General features: G+C 40.4%; 1 protein-coding gene and 1 long non-coding RNA gene across 3 annotated transcripts in view; one reads left to right on the forward strand and one right to left on the reverse strand.

The window, feature by feature from the left end:
• Positions 1 to 1,508: 1,508 nt before the first annotated feature.
• On the forward strand, positions 1,509 to 2,132 carry LOC129347917 (uncharacterized). The gene is made up of 2 exons (XR_008600259.1): positions 1,509 to 1,689; positions 1,906 to 2,132. It is a non-coding gene; the product is annotated as an uncharacterized LOC129347917 (long non-coding RNA).
• Positions 2,133 to 7,443: 5,311 nt separating this feature from the next.
• pawr (PRKC, apoptosis, WT1, regulator) overlaps positions 7,444 to 27,269 on the reverse strand; it is a 75,577-nt gene continuing 55,751 nt past the window's right edge. For both annotated transcript variants that reach the window (XM_055006734.1, XM_023270118.3), the window contains exons 4-7: positions 25,945 to 25,979; positions 18,695 to 18,818; positions 14,151 to 14,255; positions 7,444 to 8,775 (exon numbers count right to left, since the gene is read on the reverse strand). In XM_055006734.1, the coding sequence (XP_054862709.1) occupies positions 8,689 to 8,775; positions 14,151 to 14,255; positions 18,695 to 18,818; positions 25,945 to 25,979 (351 nt within the window). In that variant the 3' untranslated portion in view covers positions 7,444 to 8,688. The remainder of the gene's footprint in view (positions 8,776 to 14,150; positions 14,256 to 18,694; positions 18,819 to 25,944; positions 25,980 to 27,269) is intronic.

Below are 27,269 nucleotides of genomic sequence, written 5' to 3' on the forward strand. Positions count from 1 at the left end.
CTCTCAGGATCTAATGCACTTTGTGGAAGAGGGCATGTCTATTCACAGCGCAAATACACAGCAAACACAACACAACGGTCATTACTACAAGCTGGCAACAACAGATTGATTTGAAATACAAGAAAAAATGTGATGTAAGACACACATTGCATGTAACCATGACAGAAGGCGGAGTTTGATGCAATTGAGAAGTCGTGCGCGTTGATGTCACTTGTTGTTTTCATAACGGTTGTCAATGAAAATCAGTCTGACATGACACAGGCAGAGATCATGCTCACAGATAAGGGAAATTTATGTCATTTCTTTCTAATGACATAGCTGCAAGTACAATTAGCTAACGAAATGTTAACTTCCAACCCACCAGTAGCTACTGTAGCTAACATAATGTGGTAAATTCACTTGTGGGGTAGTTAGTGTTTTTATTACTAGGGTCAATCTATACTTGTGGGACTTTTTGTATCATAGTTGACATTTTTGCTGTTTTCAGGCCTAAAATCAACATGGCCACCTATAACCAAACACCACATGGCATTTTTACAGAAAGATTCTTCTAAAATATTATATGTATATAATTGAGTAAAATTGAAAATGAAAGTTATTTATAAAGATATTGTAGTAAACCTGTTGACTACTTTATATTAAATAACTCAGAAAACCTTGGAGTCTGGCCAGTCTTTTCTTCAGGAGGAAATGACATCATGTGGAGCAGGTCATGTGATCTGGAATTATTATTATTATTATTATATTATTATTATTATTATTATTATTATTAATAATAATAATAATAATAATAATAATAATAATAATACATTTATTTATGAAGCGCTTTCAGTCAAAGTGCTGTACAGAGAAATAGAAACAATAAAAACAGATAAAAACAATAAAAACAAAACAATAAAAAGACATCAGTACAACAAACAACTTAAGATTGATATGTAAAAGAAAAAAAGTGGGTCTTCAGCTTAATTTTAAATACTTTAATGGACGATGCCTGCCTGATTTCAGCAGGCAGACTGTTGCACAATGCTGGTGCACGGAATGAAAAAGCACGTTCCCCAACAATCTTTTTAGGGACCTTTGGGATATTCAGAAATCCAGCCCCCTGGGAACGGAGAACCCGAGGGGGGACACGGGGGTTCACCAGGCTGGACAGGTACAATGGAGCAAATTAACACACTTCATTGAGAGGTGTTTTTGTAACGGGTAACTTAAAGCCGCGATTCCACAAGCACCTTCTCGGCGCGGTGCGGCTCGGCTTTGTTTGCGAGCGTTTCCATATGGATTAGTGCATGGTATCAGGCACGAGTTTCCGTACCTCCTCGGCTGAGGTTCCAAAACCGCGATTCCACAAGCATCTACTCGGCGCAGTACAGCTCACCACTATTGTATTTGACTCGTCTCGGTTTAGTTGTTTTTCCATATAGCCTCATCGTGGGTGGAGTCGTCATAGCACGGCGAGCCGGAAGTCCCTTAACGTCATTTGTGTGCGACACAAACGCAATATAACGGAGACGATGGTTCACCTGCTGCTCAGTCTGTGGCTTTCTGTCAGATTCAAAGTAATAAAAGAGTCTTAGAAAGCTGAGAGCAGCGAGTCGAAACACTGAGGAGACACACAGGAGAGTTTGGGAGGCGATACAGCAGTATCAAGCCGAAGACAAGAGGATATGAACTAGACGACATGTGAGGGTAAGCTAATGCTAGTTCGCTAGCTATCATGTATCAGTCCTGTGAACGACCCTGTAACAGCTGCAGTTTATCACTATTAGGTATTAAAATATGTATGCTGTGTATGTGTTTCAGATATTAAAATATGTATGCTGTGTATGTGTTTCAGATATTAAAATATGTATGCTGTGTATGTGTTTCAGATATTAAAATATGTATGCTGTGTATGTGTTTCAGATGCTCTCTGATGAGACTTCATGGGATTTACCTGAAGCAGCAGCACATGAGCCTGCAGTGGCACAAGGTGTAGAGGAGGAGGACAGAGATGTACAGGATGCACTGATGCACTACGTGTCATGCAAAAGTTAAAGTTATTCTTCTCGTTATACTTCTGTTTTTCTGTCCCCGGACCGCTATTGTTTTCTTTAATGCAATTCTGACAATAAACTTTTGTACCTTTTGCAGATGTCTATGCTATTGTTTTATTTGTGAAGGTTAGCAAGATTACATGACAAATTAAACACCAAAACATTAAAACAGCTGTTTTAAGAATATTCCAGTTTGATAAATCAGTATTGCTTTGGTGTAATTCAGTCAACGGAATTATGAACCATAAAGGAGTTTGTGTTAAAACATGTTAAATCCCATTACACATAAATGCATTATTAGGGAATACAGAATTGTTTGGTTCAGACTGTTGACTCTTTTCCTACCAGTGTCTTAACAGACAAAATGAAAAGTTATGATGCAATCACATAAGTCACAAAATAGTTTATTAGTCAGCAGCAAAATCAAAACTATTTACAATGTGCAAAGTATAAACTGTGGAGGGCTAAAAGTAAAACTATATACAACTAAATCTCAAGTCTCTGGGAGGTGGACTCTGGCTGCCCACTGCCTGCACCAGCTGCCCCAGTACACCCAGGAATGACTGGTTGAAGGCAGCATTCTGGACCATCTCCTCCCGCTGCAAGGCAGCTTCATTCTCTCTTGCCTCGCTGAGGAGCAACTGGATGTTCTCATCATGCTGGGCCACTCCTCCTCAGCCTGCATCTCCACAAGTACGCTTGGAAGGTCCAATTTTCTGTTGCTCCTTTACCTCTTGCCTAGACCAAAGACAGAAAAGTGATCAGAATCACCTTTAATGGCCAAGTAAGTACACAACATACAAGGAATTTGGTTTCGGCCATTGGTGTCACACTAGGAATATGGAAGAGAATAATAAAAAATAAAGAAACTATAGAAAGAGGAACAGGGAGGAAAAAGAAGTAGTAGCAAAATTAAATAAAACTATATACAGAAATTTACAGCTAGACTGGAATAAACACATTAGCAAAATGATAATTGCTATAAACACAGTAGTGCAAAAAGCAGAGAATGCTGTTCATGGTGAAAAAAATGCTGTACATGTCCATTGGAATACTGACTATTGTACAGGTGTGTAGGAATGGCTCAGCTGTTTATTACAGTGATGGCAGTGGGGAAGAAACTGTTTTTGTGTCTGGTGATTTCTGTGTACAGGGATCTGTAGCGCCTGCCAGAGGGGAGGAGGGAGAACAGTTTATGTCCAGGGTGAGTGGGGTCTCTGATGATGTTTTCTGCAGTCTGTACTACAGGCTGTAGTCTGTTTCTGTCCTGCTGTGTGGCTGATCCAGAGGTGCACAGGACAGATTGGATGACTGCAGTGTAGAACTGGATCAGCAGCTCCTGCAGCAGGTCATGTCTCCTCAGCTGTTGTAGGAAATACATCCTCTGCTGAGCCTTTTTCAGGATGGAGTGGATGTTCTTCTCCCACTGCAGGTTCTGAGAGATTGTAGTCCCCAGGAGCTTGAAGGACTCCACGGCTATGATGTGATGTGTTTAGTCACCCGTCCACTGAGTTTCAATCATGATCATGTCTTTGATAGTTTTACTTTAATAAATTTTTGGCACTCTTTAACTGAAGCACAAACAGTACCTCCTCCACCACAACTAAAATCAACGTGGTGTGAATTTAATTTCATCTTGTGCACATTTTGGAGTTGCTAAGAACAGCTGCGTTTTCTTATTTCTATGTATATTTTCATTCAGTTTCGCAGCTACCAAGTGACTATAAGAAGAATGGTTGCAATACTACATTGCACGAGAAAGTAAATTAATTAGAGTGACTTACTTGTTAAGTCAATGGGAAAAAAATGCAGCTGCATGTGTTCTGTTTATGTGTCACTGTAGCTACATGTAGCTTTCATCAGGCGTTCCTGAGCTGCTTGCTGCACAGTTTGCATTTACACCTGCCTGAATTCTTGGTCGTTGGTCTCTCTGTTCTGATCATGCTTCAGGCATTTACACCTGTAGTAATAATAATAATGCGAAAATCAACCATGCTCTCTGTTTACCGTGTCTTACCAGTGATAAGACGTTGCTGTTACGTGCTGGAGGTTGATGTTGACAGGGTCGGTGTCCGAGTTGGTGCTGAAGCTGGTGCTGGTGCTGAAGCTGGTGCTGGAGAGGAGGCAGGGGAGCTGGGGGCTCCATGACGGAGGTGGAGGAGGATTCGCACGTCGAAAGGGATTCTTGAACAGAAATAAACATTCACCCTAAGTACACGAAAAATACGACATTGTAACTTGTGAAAAAAATAAACCTTTAAGACCACTAGCTTAGTTCGCCATGCTGACTGATGTATTAGCTTCTGAGAGCTAAACGTTAGAAACAGCAGCACGAAATACAAGCACGGAGCTAGCTCTGACTGCTAACTAGCTAGCGCCGATGGCTAACTAGCTAGCGCCGATGGCTAACTAGCTAGCTTACTGTCTGCTACAGGAGACAACAACGTTACTTTCTAAATATACTTGTTTGCTTAAAGGGAGCTTGTTACCAATGGGATGAATGATGTAAAAGTTTCTTGAAGTCACAAAACACTCACCGTCCTCGAACGTCTCCAACAATGCAGCAGCTGAGTCTCCCTCCTGTTGCTGGCTGGTGCGGTGCCAGTAAATAGCTTCCATTAAACCTCTTCCAACACCTCCTGGTTGACCCACGCCGGCCGTTGTGGTCCTTGGTGAACCAATAGTCATTTTTGAGCTTTCTCAGCTTCTCCCTACACTGCTTCTGTCCTCTTTATATACAGTCTACTGTATATGTGAGCGGCCATCCGCTCTGAGACCTCCTGATAAACTTTCTCCGTCCAGCTCCCTCTGTATTCTTTGGTCCACCACCAAAGACAGAAAAGTCTCGACCTCTTCATTCACCCACAGTACAGGTCTGGCTGTCATATTAAAATTATGAAGAACAGAGAGTTCCGTGAAGAGCAATGCACACCGTTGCTGTTTAGTTTTTTTTTTTTTTTTTAAATGCCGGTTTTGTTTTCGTGCTGGAGTCGCTCTCGTGTGTCGTCATTCCCTGTCCAATCAGTGGCCTGCGCTCCTGTCCAATCAGGGGCCATCACTATGTAGACGTCACATCTCGGCTCACTTCATCTCGCTTGGAACCTCAGCCGAGGAGGTACGGAAAATCGTGCCTGATACCATGCACTAATCCATATGGAAACGCTCGCAATCAAAGACGAGCCGAGCCGCACCGCGCCGAGTAGGTTCTTGTGGAATCGCGGCTTTGAATTTGTTATTTTCCATATAAAATTTGATACATTGCCAAAAAAAATATCTGTCATGATTATCTCAACTTAATAAAAAGAACAGAATCAAACTATTTCTGAATGAGCTCATTTTATTATTGTTTAACTAATTAGAAAGTGGTTGTTACTAAAAGACGGTTATTTAGTTGACATTTTAGTGATGTCCAGTCATTTTTTTTTTTTTTTTTTATAAATAAGTGATTGTTTCCATAATAAAGAATTCTGGAATTTGTAAAGACATGATCATAATGAACATAAAAACATTATTTTTTTCACTTTTAATAACATCACATGATTACGATCCTGCTAAAAATCTACCACTGCAGACTTATCGGGACTTATCAGTCGGAAACCATACAAGGAACAACTGATTAAATTGTGGGGGTGTTTCCGAGTCCCATCAATTCCCGCCACCAGCTACATATTTAGGTCACGCAATCCGGTATCCATATTTAACGTACAAATGCATAACACACACCTGTGTTCAGCGCGAAGTAATTTTTTATCAAAGATTTCTTCGATCGGAAATGATACGACTGAGCAGCCTTGGCGGAGTACTGCGCTCTCTGACTGCTTTACTTGTTAGACATTGTAATGCAAAGCTGTTATATAGTCTACCTTTGAGCCTTTGTTGCTCTCATGCAGGTTCTTTACAGTCTATAAACCTGAAAAATCATCAGAACAAACACATTATGAAATAACTGACGCAGCAGGAGTTGGGATAAGATTCACAACTCATAGAACAAGGCTTCAGATTTCATTTTTTTAAAAGTCGGAATAAAACAAATTCACTTCATACTTTTCAGAACTTCAGTGTTTGTGGAGATTATGGCCTGGGAACACCTCGGGATCCCCCAGGAAGAGCTGGAAAGCGTCACCGGGGGAGGGACATCTGGAATGACCTGCTTCATCTGTTGCCTCCGTGACCCGACCCCGGACAAGCAGAAGAAGATGGATGGATGACAAACAGAGTCTTCTCGATCACCTTTCAATATTCTCTGTGACTTCTGAAACAGAACTTTCCCAGTGTCAAGGTTAAACGTATGTAAATATAACATTTTTTCTGTTTTTCTCTGACATGTCACATAGATGTCGCTCTGTAAACATAGAACTGTATTTCCACCAGATTTCTGCAGGCACGGGTTTGTTGTTGTTGATGAAATGCTGGGGGCATTGCTTAATAACTTTCCTGCAATGTATTTCACAAACTAGTTAGCAACTTAGCATGAAGATAAAGCTTGACTGCAGCAACATCTGCTAAGTTTGTGCTCTGCTACATGTGCTGCAGTACAACAAACCAACAAGTTTACTGGACAAACTATGTGACGACACAATTCCCCCAGACATCTTTTCCTTCCTTTTTATTGTGCTCTGTAAAAGAATGTTTTCATATTGGCGTGACAACATATATGCTGCGACAATATCGGCCAATAATATCTGCCACACGATATATCGGTCGGTTTGTAGTGATAACCTCATAAAATTCGCTATCATTCGACTGTTTTTGCCACTATACAAGACGACAACACAGATTGTGTCCAAATATTAGCTTGAGCTTTAAAACAAACCCCCAGATCCACTCTATACAAAGATTTGCTGTGTTAACACGCAGTGAAATGTGCAATTTACCAGCGTTGATAAGACAGAAAGGACTGTGTTTCTATCTGAACTTTAGTGGAGGTCTGATGGTGCCGCTGAGAGCCGACTCGCAGCTTATTGTGACAAACCAAAAGGCAGATATGAATTGTCTGTGCCCTCTGTGACTATTCCAAATGACAAACCCTACAACTTTCCATAAAAATGCTAATAGGGATTACGGAGAGAGCCTCCAGCACTTTCCATCAGCTGAAAGAGGCCATTATCTGGAAATTTAGATGACATTAGTCCTGACATGGTCCCTATATAGATTGTCCCCTCCTCATTCTGTCACTAGGTGAGGGAATTAATGCGTTTCAATAGCATAATAAGTTCTCGAGGTGTTATGTCCCAGCAGCAGTCAGGCTGGTGATTGGCATGTTGAATCATCGTCAGCTACGAGTGTATGTGTGCACCGGTAGCTAAGCAGAGGAACTGAACCCCCCGCCACCGTCACATTGCATTACCGACTCAGTGGCGTGGTATCATCACATCAAATTAGTCTTAATGAACACAAGCGAGTCGACTGAGGAGAGAGATAATCAAACTTTTATTAAATGACTTCATCTTCTGTACATGCATAATGTAATGGAAAGAGAGACGGATCTGTGATGTCTGTCTGCGAGGGGATGATCTTTACCTCCCCAAAATGTGAACGTGGAAGCGGATTGACCGACTAAAGATTATTTGCCGCAGCTCCTCGCTGGGATAAAATACAGAAAGAAAAAACGCTACCACCAGCCAAGCCTTGTTCCCTTGAGTAAACAAAAGAGATGCATTTCAAATAGTATGTTCCTTCGGTTCATTTGGTTATCATACAAAACAAAAATGCACTCCACGCATTTTAGAGGCTAGAAACAGAGCTGCTAAACACCTATGAAATATTGCAAAGACCGTAACTTGTAAACGAGAGCAAAATGCATTTTTAAAAAAAGAATCCACATATTTACTAGACTGAAACATTTCCTCGCTGACAGGTATAATACTCAAGATGTTAACATTGAAATGAGTAAAGCATATAAATGATATAGTCTTGCTTCAACTTCATTGTTTTCAATTGGATATATTTAAAATGCAACTTTATTTCTTCAGAATTGCAGACGCCCAAGTGGGATTAAAATGTACCAAGATGTTGCTGGAAGAAAGTTGTTCATTAACAAAGCTCCAGGCTTTAACCAGTTAAAAAACACAAATGACTAAAAAAAATCTCACATGCATTGCAAGGCACTGTGCCCACTTTGGCTGCTGATACTGTAGCAGTAATTGTGTTGAATTTGGTCCAAGTGCTCCTAGACGTCAGACTCAATTCAAACACTGCAACACTGGAGATCTTTTTAAGTTTATGTTGATGGCTGCTGTGTGCATGGCGTGGAAATATCTCCAAACAAGACTTTGTGCACGCTTGTTTTTGCAGCACATACATTCATTGTATTTTTACATTTTTTTTAAACCTTATCAGAAATCAAAACATGAACAATCTAAATGGCCTATATACAAACATTTACATTAAATATGTATAGATTGACAGATAATCCTCCACCACTCAGCTCGGTTTTCACAACAAAAGGAATAAATCCCCCCCAGAGGGATGTGTTTTAAGGCAGGGGAGCCTCTGGACGACTAATTTACAGTCTCACCTCTAAACAGACGAACCGAACACAAAGAGAGGTCATGCAGCTGGACTTGACCGAGGGCAGGAGAGAGAATGGAGACGCTGCGTTCGTCAGGGCGAGGCTGGTTGTTGTGTCGGGTCTGAGCCATGCAGAACGCTTCTACCTCGTCAGCTGACCCACCACTTTCAGCAGAGTCTTGTTCTCCTGCTTCAGCTGCTCATTCTCGTCTTCAATGTCATCCAGGTCCTGTTCAGAGGGCACAACACACACACAGCTCTGGGTTTAGTACCTTCTGGTCACATTCGAGCTCATGAATATTCAACACCCTGCCTCTGTACCTTTGAGGAGCCTGATCGGGTTGTGGAGTGCTAGTCTGAGAGTTAAAATGAGCCTTAACTCGCTGCCAGGTTTCCCCTTGTAGTCGGGCTGCCTTGATAGCGACAAATTAGACATTAACAGCTTCAATTAGTTGCAAATGAGAGAGGCTGCAAGTTGCCGCAGCGCCGTCTCATCAAAGTGACACTCCTCATTCTGGGTTTGTTCCATCATCGGTCATGATTGCAAGACTGTAGGGAACGAGATGAACGACACTTTGAGGAACTTAAAGAGTCAAACTGAGGAGGTTGTGAATTTATACACAACCGTGACGGAAAGTTGCATGAGATACCGATACTAGATGTACTACTCCCCACTTTAGTAGCATCAGTACTTTAGGGACGACAGTGATTTAATAGAAGCCTACAAGTGTGCGTTTTCAGTACTTTGCGTCGATTCTCTGCAGGTATAGAGGGTGTTACAAAACTTTTTTTCCTCTCTCTTAAGCACCGTCCACAAAGCACACATGCAAATGAAAATAAAAAAGAAAAGACCGTCTGTAAAAGAAGTTTTACCCATGCAGACCAAGAGAGCCGACACATTCAACCCAGCAAAACAGCCGACACATTCAAAGAGGCTGTGAATGTGACAGATAGCATAATTATATGCCCTCAATTAAAAGACATACTGTGTGCTTTATTTTGCAACAAGTGGACTTTTTTCACCATTGGACTTTGACAAGGCAAGTGAAGGCAATGATTAGTTTGGCTTTATCTTTTTAGCAAACTTATATAGCAAACATCTCTAACGCAAACCTTCACACCAGTAATGCTAACTGAAGCTACTAAAAATCAATTGAATACCTACAGAAACAATGAACTTGAGTGATTAAAATGTGCACTAAAACACTGCTGCACTAATCTCCACAGGCATTTAATGTTTCATAAGCAACAGTGACATGTGAAGGAAGACAAACATGAACATGTAAGGAGCTGATCTTAATGATGAGTTCCTCAAGTTCTGGTTGGATATGAAAATGTATGCAGTATTTCACTACTGCTGGATCATATTTTTCCGATTATCTTTATGAAGTAATAAAATAACAGTAAATTCTCAGTTTCATATTCTGTCATATGTTATCATGCTACTATCCCGGATGCTGTGGTGTTGAAAAGACTGGTTTTAAATCAAACCTTGGATTCCTTGTGTTAATTCAGACTGGCTATAGTCAATATTTTTAAAAACAACAACATGAAAATGAAGACTTCTCTCAACAATCTGCAGCTTTCCTGGAATTTATGAGGCTTTAAAGCGAGCTTTATTGCCAGTTGTTTAGCTGTTCAAACTGCAACTTTACAGTTTTGGCTTCTTCTCACTGCTCATGGTGTCGTAAAACCCAGTTTACACTATCTGCTCAGCACCAACCAGCAGACAGACAATGCAGTGGACATTTTACTGTCTTTAAAGAGACGCATTTCCCTCAGGAGATAATAAAAAACTGAAAAAGGGAATGTGAATATTGAACGATAATGGTGCTCTGCATCTACTGCATATGCAAATAACTCAACAACTCAACTTAACTTGCCCCCAAAACAGTTACTGCAGGTTTGACCTTTAAAAATACAAAATCTCTCCTACTTTATAATTAGATGGATGATCTCATCTACGTCTATGTCACGACTGTGTGAGCTTTCAGGGATTTGAACTCTTTGCAAGATAGGATTTCTCTCTTCAAAGCATATCAAGGGGGGAGATACACATCCAGCATCGGTGCTTTATCTTTTCTTTCTCTCCCAAATAAACTTCTGCAGTGACTGAGGGGTTCAATCTTCCCGCAGAGACTGGATCAGCTGTTATCTCCAGCTTTAACATCAAGGCCTGCAGGAGCCTCTCTCAGGGACATTTCTGATGGCTCTCACTGCGTTGACCGTCCTTCTCTTATGACCATGTGATGTTATCAGTGTGAGGTCTCCTGCAATATCGCACCCTTTGTGTTTGCAGATGGGTTGTGTGGTGTGTCTCACAATAAAAAAGTGTCCAGATAATAACCAAGCAACATGTTTTGGACTTTGGCTAAAAAATGTACACATCACTGACCGCTGTATTCGTTGGCAGAGTCGAATGTCTTGTTTAGATTTGATCAGCTCCACAGGGGAGAGCTAAGATCTATTTTCTCTGAATGTTTAAGATGTGAAAGTCTTTGAGATGCATCCCATCCTGCAGTGTTTGTCTTCAGAGATGCAAAATAAGACAGAAACAGAGATGTTTCACCACCAGAAAACACAGACAAAGACTGCAAGTCGAGGAGGGATTGCTGACAGTGTGTGGGGTGAAAGGGAAACGAGGGTTCAGAGGGCTGAGGGAAGCTTCACTCGAGCTGCTGAATATAAAGAGACATCAGCTAACATGTGGACACCCTGACCTCTCAACCCTGACCACAGTGAGGAGGAAACAGGACCTTGATCTATGAAGCCAAACTTAAAAACACACGTGAACCCTGCTGGTAGGTTCACTTTAGAGTGAAATTATCAACTCACATGGTCTCAAAATCTGCCAAAAGCTCTTTTCACAATAAATTCAGCCACTTGTCTTGACTTGTCGGGGCATTCTCATGTCTTAACTGATTTTTTTTTTTATCAAGAAACACTCAGTATTATCACTTATTAACCTTTTTTCCTCAATACATCTGAGCTATGTCAGTTCAAATGCGTCCAAATGTTTTAACACTGCTGTGAAAAGATGACTTTTCCACACAGTGAGAGAAAAGAATGTGTCCTTGTCATAGTAATTTTGAAGCAGGGCTTGGTTTGTAAAGGTTAGAGCCTGTCGTATTTTTATTCATCCTTGCTTTCTGCACAAGTATGTCGGGGGGGAATTGCAGCGATTTGACTGACAATGTAAATCTGTTTAGGGAGTAGCCCTGTTATTAGCAACCAGACTAAAAACCCCTGTTTTTAAAACCATAGGAGCAGAAAATATTACATGTGACAGCTGCATTGTGGCAGGTATTTGTACCTGCATCACATCTTTGGATTAGGAAGATTAATCTTTAACCCTAAGGAGACATTTCTATGTGATTTTTCCTCACAGTTCTACTGACATTGTTACAACCCATATAAATGAGGTGTTATTCACAGTACTCTGTACATCAACTCTATAGAAGTATTTCAACACATATGATGTGTCTATAAAACATGCCGCATTTATTCTATTGATCATGTGTGTTTTAAATTTCCAGTCCCTCCAGGAATTTGCGATTGCAACAATTAATGCAAATTCAACCAATCTCTTTGCAATTTTGTCCAATCACCGCAACTTTTCCGCAATTTTGTCCAGCCTCCTGTGAGTTCCACCAATCACAGCAGTCCCCAGTGCAAACGTAATGCACGTACATCACCAAATTCATTTCCTTGTTTATGGTTTGAAGATGCAGACATGTCCCATTCTAATGTCTCTCATTTACCAACAAAAATTACTGCTGAAGACCATGAAAAAACAGCTTCCTGATGTTCTTCACCAAAGCGGAGGTAAAGTGTTCTGCACCCGTGCAATATTGTGATGGAATACAAACAAAAAATCATTGATTGACAAACGCTTTTCTAGGAGAATGGCTGAAACGAGCGGACCACAGACCAGACAAATCAGCGTGATGGAAGCTGTTGCATCCAGATCTGTTGGAGCTCTGAAAGAATGAAGGTAAAGTTAGATTAATTAAGTGGCGTGACAAGCAATGAGTGTATGTATGCTGCAACAATCTCGAAAAAAGTCTACAAAATCCTGGAGGGACTGTATTTCTCTGTATCTCTCATTTCTTTCCACAGCCTGTAGTCAAGCCAACTAGTCCCTGAAATTTTTTTTTGTTTTTGACAGTTTTTTCAGAGCGAGTTTGATGAAAAATCACAATCAAGGTAAGAGGTTTTGCTAATTTTCCTGCCGGAATCGCACGTCACATTTAAGGAGGTGAGAATTTTGAGAATCCACAATTTTTTTTGTTTTTGCAGTGTCTGACTTTGATAAATGGAATAACTTGGGCATTTAGTTTTAAGATGACATGCCTTTCATATCCACTTGAGGTTTAGAGGGTTTAATCTAAATTTGGCCGGGTCACCAGTCATTCCAGGAAAATCTTTCAGGTACCCTAGTGAGCAAAATATCTCAATTACGAAAAAGTCAGACAGCAAACATGACCTTTACCAATAGTACTCCGCTTGTAATCAACACACCATTGCACACACATCAATTAAGGCCTAAAAGTCTGTCATAATTGTATAACTAATGTGTGAAAAGGTACAAACACTGGAGAATGACCTTTGGAGTACAACGGTCAAACCTATCAGTCCAACACTGAACAACAAATGTGCCTCGACTGTAGATTAATTCAATAATAAAGATCACATTGTAATCAACAAAGTCATTCCTGTGGTTTAAAGAGAACCTGTAAAACGTTTTGTTGAAGAGGGAAGCCTACTGTGAACTAAAGTCACTCTTCTAAATGGTGGCTGATTGTGATCTTTTCTTTCCAACAAAGGTACACTGACAATACCACACTGATTGGGTGAAGCTGGCTCAGTTGTAATTCAGTGATTATTTAGTTTGGCCTGCTGCTCTACTTTACTTAATATGAAAGCAAGTGTGAGATTAAAATCACTTTGAAAGTTTTAATTGGAGGGCCTTTGAACTTTAAAGGCTGTTGACTTTGCGTCCACACTGGCAGACAGAACATCAAAACAAGACGAAGCGAAGATGAAAAGAATGATAATAGGTGGTAAAAGTTAAACACTGTGGTACTATCTGCTGCCAATGCGCAATATCTTTCATATTGATTGCTTTCTCAACAAAAACTGTCTTTCTAAGCCCTGTGAAAAAAGCCACTGGAGGACTGTTCGTCCTTAAGTGTTCATCCACAATGAATGAAAATAGGCTCAAATTTAAGCTGACAAAAAATTCAGTCTCTCTCAATTTTCTTGACAAATACAATCATGTTTGATAAATCAATGAAACATAAATGTTATCTGCCACGCTGACTTCTACAACTCAAATATCACCAAAGTACTCGTAAGTGTTCGTATAGTTCATAATCCTCAATGTAACAATTATATAGATCCAAAAATAAAGCTTTGTGGACGTCCAAATCCTAATGGACTAAAAGAAAATTGTTGTAGAAAAACACATAGCTATTATACAGAACTCCAGGAAAATGCCAGATGATGATTTACAACCCCCACAGGCCGCCCACGCACGTAAACACAAAGGAACGCTCAAAAATATCAGACATCAGAGCAGAAAATGATGGAGGCTGGACTCACTCTGTTCAGCAAGTCGATTTCCTCCTTCAGCTTCCCGATGAGATCGTCTTTGTCCTGGTGGGCCTTCAGCAGCCTGGCGTTCTCCTGACGCTCTCTGGCCAACTCCTGAAAACACACAAATTACAAACATGATTAAACGAAGGCAAAGCAAACGGAAATTGTGCATTAAATATGTATTTAGACACACATATATAAAAATAAGGGCACTGTGGGCTTGGGATAGGATTGTCATGGAGAAGCTGAGTGATGTAGCTTTGAAGCAAGTTGCCTGAGCCACATCGCTTGGTTTGCTACCAGCAGGGCACACAGAAATGGCAGAAATGGACAGAAGGTGGATGCATTGAAAAATGTTGGCTTTGATGAAGAAAATAGCACACCTTTAGCTAGAGATACCTTCTAGTGTGATGTGTCACTCCTTCACTCCTTCCCTATGGTTATCCACAATTCTTTTGTTATTTGGTACAGTCTATTAGACCTCCTCTTACCTTTTGTTGTCGCATCTTTGCTATTTGCTACTGTTTGCTAGACTTCTTGATTCAATTACTCTTTGTATTTACATACACAGCCCCCCCACCCACCCACCAACTCACTATCCTGATAAATTGGGCACTCTGTAAATGTTCTGGGTCGGCTTACCTTTGCAGACTCGTGCTCTGTGTTGGTAAGCCCATCGTATGCCGGCATACCAATAAACACAACTACAGCAAACCAAAAGTGAAATTTCTTCAACAGTTTGTACACAAACAGGACATCTGTCACAGAGAGGTGTATTTTATAGAAAACCTCTACACTGAAACGGGTTCACTCTGAAACTGAATTCAATGTGAATTTATCTGAACTACTGTCCAGCTTCAGGCAGCTTTGGACCATAAATCTGGAGCTGCCAACAGCCGTATCAAACAGTTGAGTATTAATAGCCCTAGTATTAATCTCTTGCAAAGGCTACTTTATTAAAAACACATTTTACCTGTAAAAACATTGGCTTTGAAAAGGCGTCACGATGCATTGACTTTTTTGTGAAATGACAGGTTTAACAATGTAATTTTCTATTTCCTGATTCAAAACACTCTTTAGAAATCCACTATAATGATTGCCAGGGAACAATGCATTAATAGTTCCTTTTGTGTACTTTTGTGCTTCTTTTAAATTGTATTTAAAAGCCAGTGTGTTTGTCTCCACCTCCTCCGACAGTAAAATATAGTTGTTGATGGTGTTCCTTACTGAGCGAGATGGGAAGAAACATGCACACTTATTCAAACTGCTGTGTTTTTGTAATGGAAATAAAGATCAGACCTGAATTTCCACTTTCTAGTTTCACTTTTTTGCTTTTGCAGATGAAATTGTTTCCATAGAAACCAATCGGGCAGGTACAGTAGAAGGGGAGATGTAATGAACCTGACGTAAATGTGCTCACCACAGAAACTCTATTCATGCTTGCTTTTAAAGGTACTATGGATAACTGCAGCTTTGAATTCTTACAGAATGACCTCTCAGAGACACCCGAACAAACATCTCTTGTACTCCTTTAAAACTAACTCAGTCATGTAGGTGGAATCTCCATTAGCAGTTTCACTCTGAATGAGTCAAAATGTGTCCTCTGACCCATCTCCACGACTCCTTCATACCCAGAGCTGAGGTTGTACTCCACTCGTCAGGTTCACTCTACAGGAGTTTTAAAGTCCTAACGGATTTTGATATCGAGTTGCATCGTGCTCATAAGGAGTGTTGGTTTGTTCACAACTCAAAGATAGTTTAATGTAGTAGAGGAAGAAAGAAACCAGAAAATATCAAAATGTAAAAAAGTAGAATTGAATAATTAGGAAATTTTTTTTGACAAGGTCACTCAAACCCTTATGCAATTGTCTAAATAGTTTGCAATTAATCAATTAATTGATGCAACTCTAAAAGTAAGAAAAAACCAAAGCAGGTGGCTAAATGAGTTTCAATAAAATGGTTGAGAAGATGAAGTTGACATTGTTTGTCTGTTCATCAGCAAGAAATGGAGGCGAAAATTTATCGATCAGTTTTAACACCTGGTGCTAACGTTAGCCTTAGGGCTTAGCATTGCTTACTGCTACGGACGCTAGCATGATGAACATAATGATCAAGACTTTAACTGCTGAATATCAAATATGTTGATCCATAGTCCAGACCAGATTTCTCTTGCAATTGAAAGTGGGGTTGGAATGAAGCGTGTCAGCTTTGGAGAAAAGGCAATGCCAAAGATATATAATCATGAGGATCAACAATATTTCTATACCTTTGGGAATTTTCAGCAATGTCTAAAGATAAATAGAGTTTCTGAGTTTTGGCTGACAGCCGTCTCATATGAATAGACCTGTCATATCCACCTTGCCCTCGTATGAAAAGGAAAGAAACAGCATGCACAAATATAAGTGTTTGAAATACGACTTCAAAAGTGCTTCTGGTCATTTGACCCAGAAAAATACCTCCCACTGTGGTCATTGAGGTCACAGCAGTACGTACATTAAAAGCCTTTTTTCGAACGCCACACAAGTGACATTTGATTCAGAGTAGAGTTTCTACAGTGGGAGCAGTGAAGGGTTGAGAGTCTGATAAGAGCCTTATGGAAGGTAAAGACATATCTGCACTGTAGAAGGTCATCTTTTCAGCAACACCAAGGAGAATTTCTACCAGCACCACCATTTCCTACCTGAAAATCACAACTTGGGCAGCCGCGTAAAAGACTTAAAGTGGAAATTTATCTCAACAAAGTTCTACTGATAGAGGTTTTCAGGTGGCCAAAGGACTAACATTGAAACATGGATAGGATCTGATAGAGATAGCAGATCAATCATAAAACTCATGTAACCTCTGAAATTTTAGATATCCATGGTGCTCCGGGGGTCAGTTGATCTTTGGGAAGTACAGAAAAGAAAATCTTGTGAAACTCAGCACAGGATGTTCCCTCTTCTACTGATTGCTTAGAAGATTTTGTGTCCTATTTTGATGGTGTGATTTGTGGTTTGATGGTCTAACAGTGGGTGCTCTGTAAGTATAGAATAATTTTTAAAAAATACTGTTCATCAAAGTTTTCCAGACACTTACAAATTCGAGATTTGTCAGGACGCATTTGTCTAATTTTAAAAACTGGACGGCACATGAGTCCTTGGAGGCAACAAATAAATCTGACTCCCAGGGCTTTCTTCTTTTTCTATCAGATCCCACATAACAGCTCCACTGAACACATCAACAATTAAAAAGGCGTGGGCGGACGAGCTGAATGTTGAATTAAAAGACGAGGCCTGAGACGGAAGAGTGTACATGATTGTTCACCCATGTCAGACAGTCTTACACAGCTAAAACATCACACAAACTATTGTATTCTATGAAAAAGCAACGGTTTTCTTCCTGAAATGTCATCTGTTTGTAATCAGTGTGATTTCTGGTCATGCCGTAAACATATACTGGAAATGCATCTTTGTTTTTAGGAGCTTAGGGGAAGTGTTGGGAACCTGATCCACTCATGGCACATTAAGTTCCTTATCTTTTGCAAATAAGTAGGAAAATATGGCCGTTTTGTTTGGAGTGGTGATTGCAAACAAGTTAATGTGTGGAAAATGGACTCAAGTGTGATTGCAAATACACTACATCTGGGAAGATTTCATAATCAAGATAGAGTACGAACATTTTTTTAGAGTGAGGACAAATGTGTGGTTCCCCATGTAAAGCACCTTGACGTAAGCATTCATTTCTTTTGTTCTCATATCATTATAAAAGTCACTTTCAAAGAACTGCAATGTATTTAATATAAATATGACTTTTTCTGTGACTATATGTTGAAAAAAAGAAACTTAAGAGACATTTTAAGTTATTTTTTGGTATTTTTTTGAGGCGAGAGTGGCATTGGATGAATTTGGTGTCACATCTTCAGCATCTTTCAAATATTTTCTTTCCCTTTCTGGCAAACTAATTACTGTTGAAATGTTTGGTATCTGGAATAGGGATTAAATCCACAAAACAAACTTGAAAAATTCAAAGACTTAAAGAATTTGTGATATCGAAGAGGCAGTAGTTGAGTGAAGAACTGAAGAGAAACTGAACAGAATTTTTAAAAAACACTATTTAGTCCTTTTTTCATATAAGGTTATGTGCCTACTTTACGAAAGCAGCACATAAAAGTCTCACTTGGGAAGGTGATATAAATCGCCGAAACTTCATTGACCACAGCAACATATTTGCCAGATGTTCAGTAAATATCAAGCCCGTTTGATAGGGAAAAGACTTGGAGAACCCTCAAGAACAACAGCCGCTGACCTTCTCACAGCAGGGAGGCAATAAAACCTGCCAACATGTGTATTCTGACTCATCTGGACCCTGAACGAATCCAGTGTTTGAGCAGATGCCGCCATTTGCTCACTTGTTTTGCCCAGAAAAAAATAATTCCAATGTTTTAAGACTGATACTAACCTTTATGAAGTAAATTAGACAGCAGACTGAGGTGCAGCATTCATTTAAAACATAATATGCTTGGCTTGTGTTTACATGGAGGAGGTTCAACCAGTTAAGTGCCATCTATGTACCTTCTCCAGCTCCTCCATCCTTTTCTCCAGACTTCCTGGTGCTGCAGCTCCTCCATCTCTGCCGTGACGGTTGTGTCGTTGTCTGTTTCCACCCACCTCCTCCTCAGACCCCTGTCCTGCAGAGCTGTTACAAACACAAACAAACAAACATGCTACTAGTACACACAGTACAACTTTGAATGCTCAAGTGACTTAATGTCAGATTATTCACAAGAAAAAGAAACTTGGAAAAAGGATGACATTCGTGTTTTGCCTCCATGATTCAAAGTGTCCGGTACTGTATTCACACCGAAGCTGTTTGAAGGTATGAATCATACCCGCATTATTAAACTTCAATAGGGTGACACATCCATCATCAAAAGAACAGGTGGGAATATCTTCTGCGTATTTGCCATTTCAATTAGGCATGCATTATTAACAACCCCTTCCTTTTACTCCTTTAATGGAGAAAAGGCCGTCAAGGATTTGCAACTTTGGTGCAAAAAGGATTCTGATTAAGAAACAATTTACATATTATAACTTCAAATAGGCTCAGGAATGGCAGTGCCAACTTGTGTGTCACAAAAGGTTTTAAAGGTTTGTGTGTGCAGTTCGAGCAGAAAATTAACCTTATCTCCTTTTCACCTCCTTGCTGCTTAGAGACGGAGTCTGGGGCAGCTGGGAATAAAAAGAATATTCATGTGCAGCTTATTTTCTTACTGACCTTATTCCAATAAGTACTGACGTGGAAACTGGGAATGAATTTCTGGCTCCAAACTCACGACTACAACAACTCCCAGTCCCTGTTAGGAACAGGCTGACAGGTTTAGGAATCAAATTATTTGGAAATTGCCAGGATTCACTGAGCAGTCTGAAGGGGGCTGTTGGCATATTTCTGAAGCTGAAACAGACAGGAAAGATGCTTGCAAGACGAGGAACGAATATAACTCCTTTGTACCATCTGCACTCTTTTCCAGGCTTGCCAGATATGAGGTCTCCAGTATTAGATGACTTTGCAAAGCACTTTTAACTCTGGGATTGTAGAAGCGGTCGTGGGAATTGTGGAAATATCATAACAAAGAAAGGGATTTTTATTGATTTATTTATTTTTGCAATTGAATAACTCACAGTGTATAGACAAACAGGACATACGGCAAAGAAAAAAGGTTGTGACCAGCCTTTGTCTCTCTTCTTTTTTGGCTAATTTAGTCAATTTAACCTGAAAAATAATATATTTAAAATTCAGATTTTCAGACAAGAATTTGGCATGTAATGCTGGCAATTACAAGAGCAACTATTAATGTCTCATTTCTCAAAGGTTTTGTATTCAACACTCAAATGTACCAGCAACTAACACCAATACAAACAGGTACATCCGCAACACCTCAACCCTCCCTTCACTTTCACCTACAACCAGAAAGACCGAGTCGCAAAAACTAATCTGGCCACAACTATTAGCCTGCACTATAACTAAAGTATATCGAATGGGTGTAGCCAGTAGGGCTGGAACCGAATATTTGAATATCCGGTCGTTGTGGTGGTATCCGAATATTAATTTTGAGATCCGGCTACTCGGCTCCCCCACCCCCGTACTTTTGATTGGTCAATTGGCTGGCTGTATCGCGTGGATCTACCAACTCTGACATCACGCTTCAGCTCACCCGTGTTTGTAAACAGAAGACAAAATGCCGAAGGCAGAGATATCCATGCTAATGCTAATGCTGTCGGACTCCAACGATGAACACTCTGTGGAGCAAGATCAAAGTGCCAAGTGAGAGATGAGCAGTATTTGGCGAACTCTACTGGAGTCCAGTCGGGCCTACTTGGATGGTGGAAACACAACTGTAACCGCTATCCTAAACTGGCACTAGCAGCCTGTGCGTTCCGGCCTCTTCGACCCCGTTGGAGTGCATTCTCCCCCCCTGGACGAGCCGAATATTTGGATATTCGTCATTATTTGGGCCCGGACATCCGGAGACCAGAAAATGCTATTCGGACCAGCCCTAGTAGCCAGCTGTTCTCCACTCAAGTAAAGTTATCTCATTTCAACTCTCTGCTCAAGTCCCTTCTGCTGTGTGTGTCTGGTTTCACAGTCAGTTAGACTGGAGCAACTCGTGTGGAAACAGAGAAACACAGACTGGAGCAGATCAGACACACAGCTGAGGAGGAGCAGAGGACAGCAGCAACACGGCAGTAGAGATGAGTCATGGAATGAAACATGCACAGAAATCACATTTCATCTCATTTTTAGGGCAATGGCTAAAACATGGACTTTTGCTTTGCCCATGCAAAGGCTACTCTCTGCTTATGAACAATTTATGACAGTTTATGAACAATCAAAACATAAAACGGAGAAACTCAAATTACAACAGAGGAAATGTGACTTCATTCTATGCTAAGGACTCCTTCACTATATCTTTTGCCAGCAGATATTTGTTTGCTGCTATATTTATGTTCATATCTTGCATAATGCACATTTGAGGGCTCAGATCGACCCTTTGCAGTGCGACTACACATGAGAGTGAGCATGATTGGTCCACGTACATTGAAGTCAATGAATCCTTGTTACCTTATTTGACATAAATCTGTGCATTTCCTCTTATTTCTGACCACTTGAAGAACAATAATGTCTGTGCTCCTATTTGCCTATTTCATTTACGACAGTTTGCCCTTTAGAGAGAGATTTACTGACTCATTTGGAAAAAAGTAACATCACTTATAACTGTGCACCAATCAGGATTTCACAACGTCTGAATTTGAGTCTGACAACAGCTCATGTAATGTTTGGCCAATGCCAATTAAAAGAAAAGCACACTTAGTCCTGATGAAGCTGATTAGCTGAGCTTTAGAGTTACAGACTTGTTAAAACATGACTGCTTTCACTGTTGCCTTTTCTGGGGCCTTAAAGATAAACACAAATAAAAATATGTTCAATGGACTGAACAATTTGTTCTTAAGGGTAAAAACATTTCTAGAAATATCTAATTAGGAATGCTGTATCATCTATGTTCAGTAATTCCCCCATGCAAGCACATTGTGGACTATCTGGAACTGCCACAGCCTCATGATTCATCTTGGGTGAAAGTGTTCCAGCTGAGAGATCTGGGAAAGCAATCTGCACACGAGAGACGGCTGAACTTAATTGCTGAATGTATTTGAGACACATCAGAATGTGCATTTTCATATCTCCCAACTCTAAGCAGCACGACTTTAATCTGTATAAGGAGTCGAAGTGACAATAGAGACAAACGACATAAACAAGCCTTGTACTGTAAAATGTTTTTTCTCTCTGAGGTTTATATCTGTTCTAATCAAATCAGTCATTCTTCTTTTCTCTACTGAAGCTACTGAACCATGTCCCGACATCTGCAGAGGCGGTATTTTTTTTGTAACTTGACATTTACAGAGCCAACGGCTTATTTTCAGTCATTCTTACAGGGAGCGACACATTGCAGTGACCATCGCTTCTGATCCAGAGGGAGTCCTTGAAACACTCTCCTTGGTGCTCGCCTACACCAAGATGAAGTGAATTTCATTTGTCTCTTTCATTGTGGCTCTTGAAAGCTGCTCTTTGTTTATCAGTGTGACCACACACACAATCACACATGCATATACATTACAAAGTGTGACAATGAATACATCAGCTCACCATGATGCCCTAAAAAAAGCCAACCACAAAACAATAACATGCCTGGCGTGTCCTCATTCATGTCTGTCATCTTGTTTCGAGAGATACGTCCCTGGTCGCACCCACAATCAACACACATACACGGGTACTCGAGGATGCACAGCGGGGGCCGAAGCCGAGCCTAAACATCCATGGCCTCGATACTAAATATCACACCGGGGCCCATTAGTGCCCCGCCGGGTGAGGTCTGGTGGGAGAGAGGGAGGCTGAGCCAATCACACACTCCTGGGTGCCTCAGCAGGTGGGAGGCAGAAAGCAGACAGGAAAGCAAATAACAACAGCAGCCACAGGTACAACAACGTCTCTCCACAAACGCAATCGCTGATGTGGAAAAGTCAAAGCTATGCTGGAAACCACAACACACAGTATTCAACCATCTGATTAATGCCCTGTCTAGCCTTGATGCGTGCCGTTCCTCCAAAGAGCGAGAAAACACCAAACAAGTTTCCATTCAGAGCTGATAGTTTACAGATGCAGTCACCCCCCTGTTACCTTAATGGATGTTGGGATTTCAAGCTTTTCAAACAGAGAGAACAGGCTGTGCTTCGGTTTTGAATGCTTCCATCTCCCAGGGCCCGGACTCTTTAAGATGAGCTGTGTTTGTAGTTTTATTTTTTCTTTTGAAAGGTGGAAGAAGCTTTAGACACTGAAATCTTTTCAATATCACAGTATCCTGGTCGCAACATCCAGCGCTAACCGCAGCTACGCTTTTCAAGACAATACATTTGTCAATTAATGAATGAAATACACAAGTGAACCTTTTAATAGGAGGCATGGTAAGTTCCTGCTAGCTGAAAAGCATGGTGTTTTTCATCCGACTCATTTTGTTCTTTGTATAGGTGTGGCTAATTCCCAGTGAAAATATTAGTTAGTCGTAGATAAACCAATCGTTGTTACAACTACGGCTGTAGTCTAGATATGATCTCAGTTCTTGATTGAACCATCACTAGCACTACTTTCCAAAGGAGAAAAGCGCTACAGCCTACATAAATTAATTCATTATTTTGGCAATGGGAGGTGCAGACTACTTGCAAAGAAACCTTGGACTGGCCTAACATAATGGACACTGATAAATGTAACTTATTGAACATTTACTAAACATTTACTCCATTGGTATGGTTGTATTTTGTTCAAACGTATGGCCAAAAAGTTGACTGTAATAGCAGTTTGTATATCAAAGCTCAACAGTCAACATGGAACATCATCTTATAATGGTAGTCTAACTTGTTGGCATCATATTCGTCAAGAGTTCTTGTGCTGGTATCACCAGTTAATTAAGCTCAATATTAATAAATCATAAATCTCAGCAAGTGCTCTTAACTGACGTGCTCCAAGTCTGCTGTTATCATTTTGGTATATAATAACTAGGTTAAAATTATTTAATATTAATAATGTAGATTAAATTCTGGGCAAGACACCTCCCTGCTTGTCCTCTCTTCTTCAACTCGCCTGTAATTCATATCGTACTAGGTTTAGTGAATACATCAAGCTCATCATCTCAACTACTTGTACTATTTTTGGCCATAACTCCTTTTGCTTAGCTAGCTAACGACTGGAAAACCTTACAAAACACCCTCAAACTTTCAACTTTGACTCCACTCACCACCTTCAAGCTTAAACTCCAACAGATTATAGTTGAATGTTGCTCCTGCTGGTCACTTTGGACTTTATTTAAACAAACAAACACAAACACACACAAACACACAAACACACACACAAACACACAAACACACACACACACACACACACACACACACACACACACACACACACACACACACACACACACACACACACACACACACACACACACACACACACACACACACACACACACACACACACACACACACACACACACACACACACACACACACACTTTCTACACCTCATGCACATTATTTTCACTCACATGTATAACTTCCCATGCTTCTTACTTGTTCACTTTTGTTCTTTGTTATGTTTATACGTCTACTTGTGTCTGTAGTTTACATGTGCATTTGTTCCTGCTGGTGCCTCTTGGCAAGGTCATGTTTGCAAATGAGAACTGGTTCTCAAACATTTTTACCTGGTGAAATAAATACATAGTATTTATGTTCTTTTATAATCTACTTGATCTAAGGCCAGTGTTATATTTCATCCAAGACTATGCAAGGGTCCAGGTAACTTTCACCATCTCTCCACATCCGCATACATCCAAAGGTTTGTCTGTGCTTCGACCACACCAGATGCAGATACAACTGAAGAGTAGGTACAATTTCATATGACCAAGACTTTGTTTGGCTGACAACAGCCCTTGTTACAACATGTAGCTCCATATCAAATCACTTAAGAATGTCAGTGGTAAAACAGCATAGAATTTTCTTCATAAAAACACATTATTGATTGTGGAGAAGGACAGAAATGCACCAATGCTTTAATGATGTCCAAAAGGTACTGCAAGATGCTACTAGAGAGCAGTATTTTTCTGGTAGCATCAACAGATCATTTTTATGTTGCATTTATCAGTGGAGCCCAACAAATGTCTGAACAGTAATTAATTTCTGTCGGGCATGTTCAAATGTTTGAATGAGATTTGGTGTGAAATTCCTGCATAAGATGGAACACTTCAAAATAAAAAAAGATTCAAAGAGTTCTGTGAAGCGCAGGGACAAACTGTGCAGGAGAATAGTTTGAAAAGGAAGTGAATTCGAGGCAAACATGTACATCTAAAGTTGCTCTTTCAGCCATCTTGCGCTGCCCAGCCCACCTGGCGGGTTATCCGTTGCAGAACCGCAGAGCGTCCAAGTGTAGCCGGGCCAGCTGATGACAGCAACAGCCATGATTACATGGCCAGATTGAATGTCAGCTGGTGAACCTGGCTGTTGGGGTTGGCCACAACTTCTCAATTTGGTTGCAAATAAGGCAAAAATAAATACACGCTAGACTCAAACAAAGATTCCTAAAGGACTTCAGCTCCCAATGAGGGAAACAATTTTCTATAATATACTTCAAAAACATATGAAATCATTTTTATCATCATCATCATTTTAACCCCAATATTGTGTCCCTAAACTTCTACAGTAAAATGTGAAAAACACAAATATCAGCCCAGCATGAGGTCTTGGTTCAAACATTCTTTTTTTTGTATGTTTGTTGAAAAGAAAAGAAAAAGTGTGAAAGTCCCTTATCAAATGCCAAAGCAAACTTGACCGAATGACTCATTTTAGACCCAAAAGCTTTCAAAGCAAATCATTTACTTTCGACACTCCCTTCCAGCCACAGCAGGGGAGTGATGGCCTGACCTAACTGTCCGAGGTCCAGATGGTCTCCTGTCAGCTACTGTTCAAAACAGCCATCAACCATCATCCCTCTTGAACCAAAATAGCAAGAAATAACCAGCATGGCAGGGAAAAAAACAACAACAGTGAGACATCAGGAAAAAAAGGCCCTCAGACAATTTCAGAGGAAATCTGCTCTTGTAATTAATGACTCAAACTGCTGTTTTCTCATACCAGCCTGCATTCCTTCTTTTGACACATTGCTACTGATGCTGAGGCAGATAAACTCCACTCTCAGTCAGGATTAAATAAATAAGCCTCACCTCTTGTGGCGGCCGCTTCCAGATCTGGGGGTCTCCTGGAGAAAAAACAAAACAGGACAAATAAATGCCTTTGGTTTACGACTAAGAGCTCAAACATGTTAAATGTATTGTTAGTGCTTTAAGAAATGTAACATTTTAAGGAAAGCTGTTCAGTCTTTAATTCCAAATAGGTATCACCATCATATTGTGTTCACCTGCCTTGGGTTGTGTTAGTTCACCAGAGAAGAAAAAACATAAATGTATCAGGGGCAGCATTCATAGAGAGCCTTTAGGTTGTGTATGAATGTTTGTGAATTGCAGCTGCTGAGCTGATATATATATATATGAGCTTTGTTGCATTTAATATCTCAGCAGGAGCCCGATAGCCCCAAGTTGTGGAGGGCAATCTTGTTTTGCAACGTTGAGGTTCATGTTTATCTTATTTTTCCCATTTCTGTATGATCTAAAGGTTGTTTAGATCCATACAACAGTGATGCTCCAATAAAATTGCCTTTGGTAAAATAGCGTTTCCCTCGAAAAATGAAGTGTGTGTCACAGATGCTGTGAGATGAATACGGATCTTCTCTTTCCTAAGGTCTTGTGCAGTCAAGGGTCCCAAGTTTGATTGAGGAGCCGAGGCTCTGCTCTAATCTATCAGTCAGAGCTTGGCTTTTGCCCGACTCTTAGCATATTCCAGCCTCTCCGCCTCACTGACACATCATCCATTACATGTGGATGAAATCCCGAGCCTCATCTCTTCTTTGACTCTTCTCTGGGTGGACAGATTCACAAAGATGGGGGACAATAAGAGGGCAGGATGTGGCAACGATAACTCTAAAGAATACCACATCTAAGCATCAGAGTTAGTTCAAGCAACACCTGCAGTTAGGAGCAATTTGTTGGATAGTGTCTGCCAAACTGACATTTTTTGGTACATTTCTTTCAGGTGCTATTTGCTGAAGTGGTTGTGTTGCTCTGCCATTCTCTTCAAAACACTCTAAAGGTTTTGTGTAGTTTTCACTTTTTCTTCTTTAGAAGCTCTTGTTTGATTTTGGCATTTTGCTTTGGATTGGTATGCTGGAATGTTCCTTTTCAGTCAAGCTTCTGCAGACTGTGAGCCTTCTCGTCAGCCAGTACTTTGGCATTTCCATAGATATCCATTGTGTTATCAGTCCGCCAAGGAACGCAGCGGAGTTATGTGATGATCGGCGTACGTTTGTGAATCTGTTTGTCAGTGTGCAACGTCACTCAAAAAGGGATTTGGATGAGATTTTCAAGGAAGGTGAAGAAGAAGTGACACAAGGACCACCTCATTAGATTTTTGGCAGTGATGTGGCTTATTATCT

The sequence above is a fragment of the Amphiprion ocellaris genome, chromosome 21 (genome assembly GCF_022539595.1).
Source record: "Amphiprion ocellaris isolate individual 3 ecotype Okinawa chromosome 21, ASM2253959v1, whole genome shotgun sequence".
Classification (NCBI taxonomy): Eukaryota; Metazoa; Chordata; class Actinopteri; family Pomacentridae; genus Amphiprion; species Amphiprion ocellaris.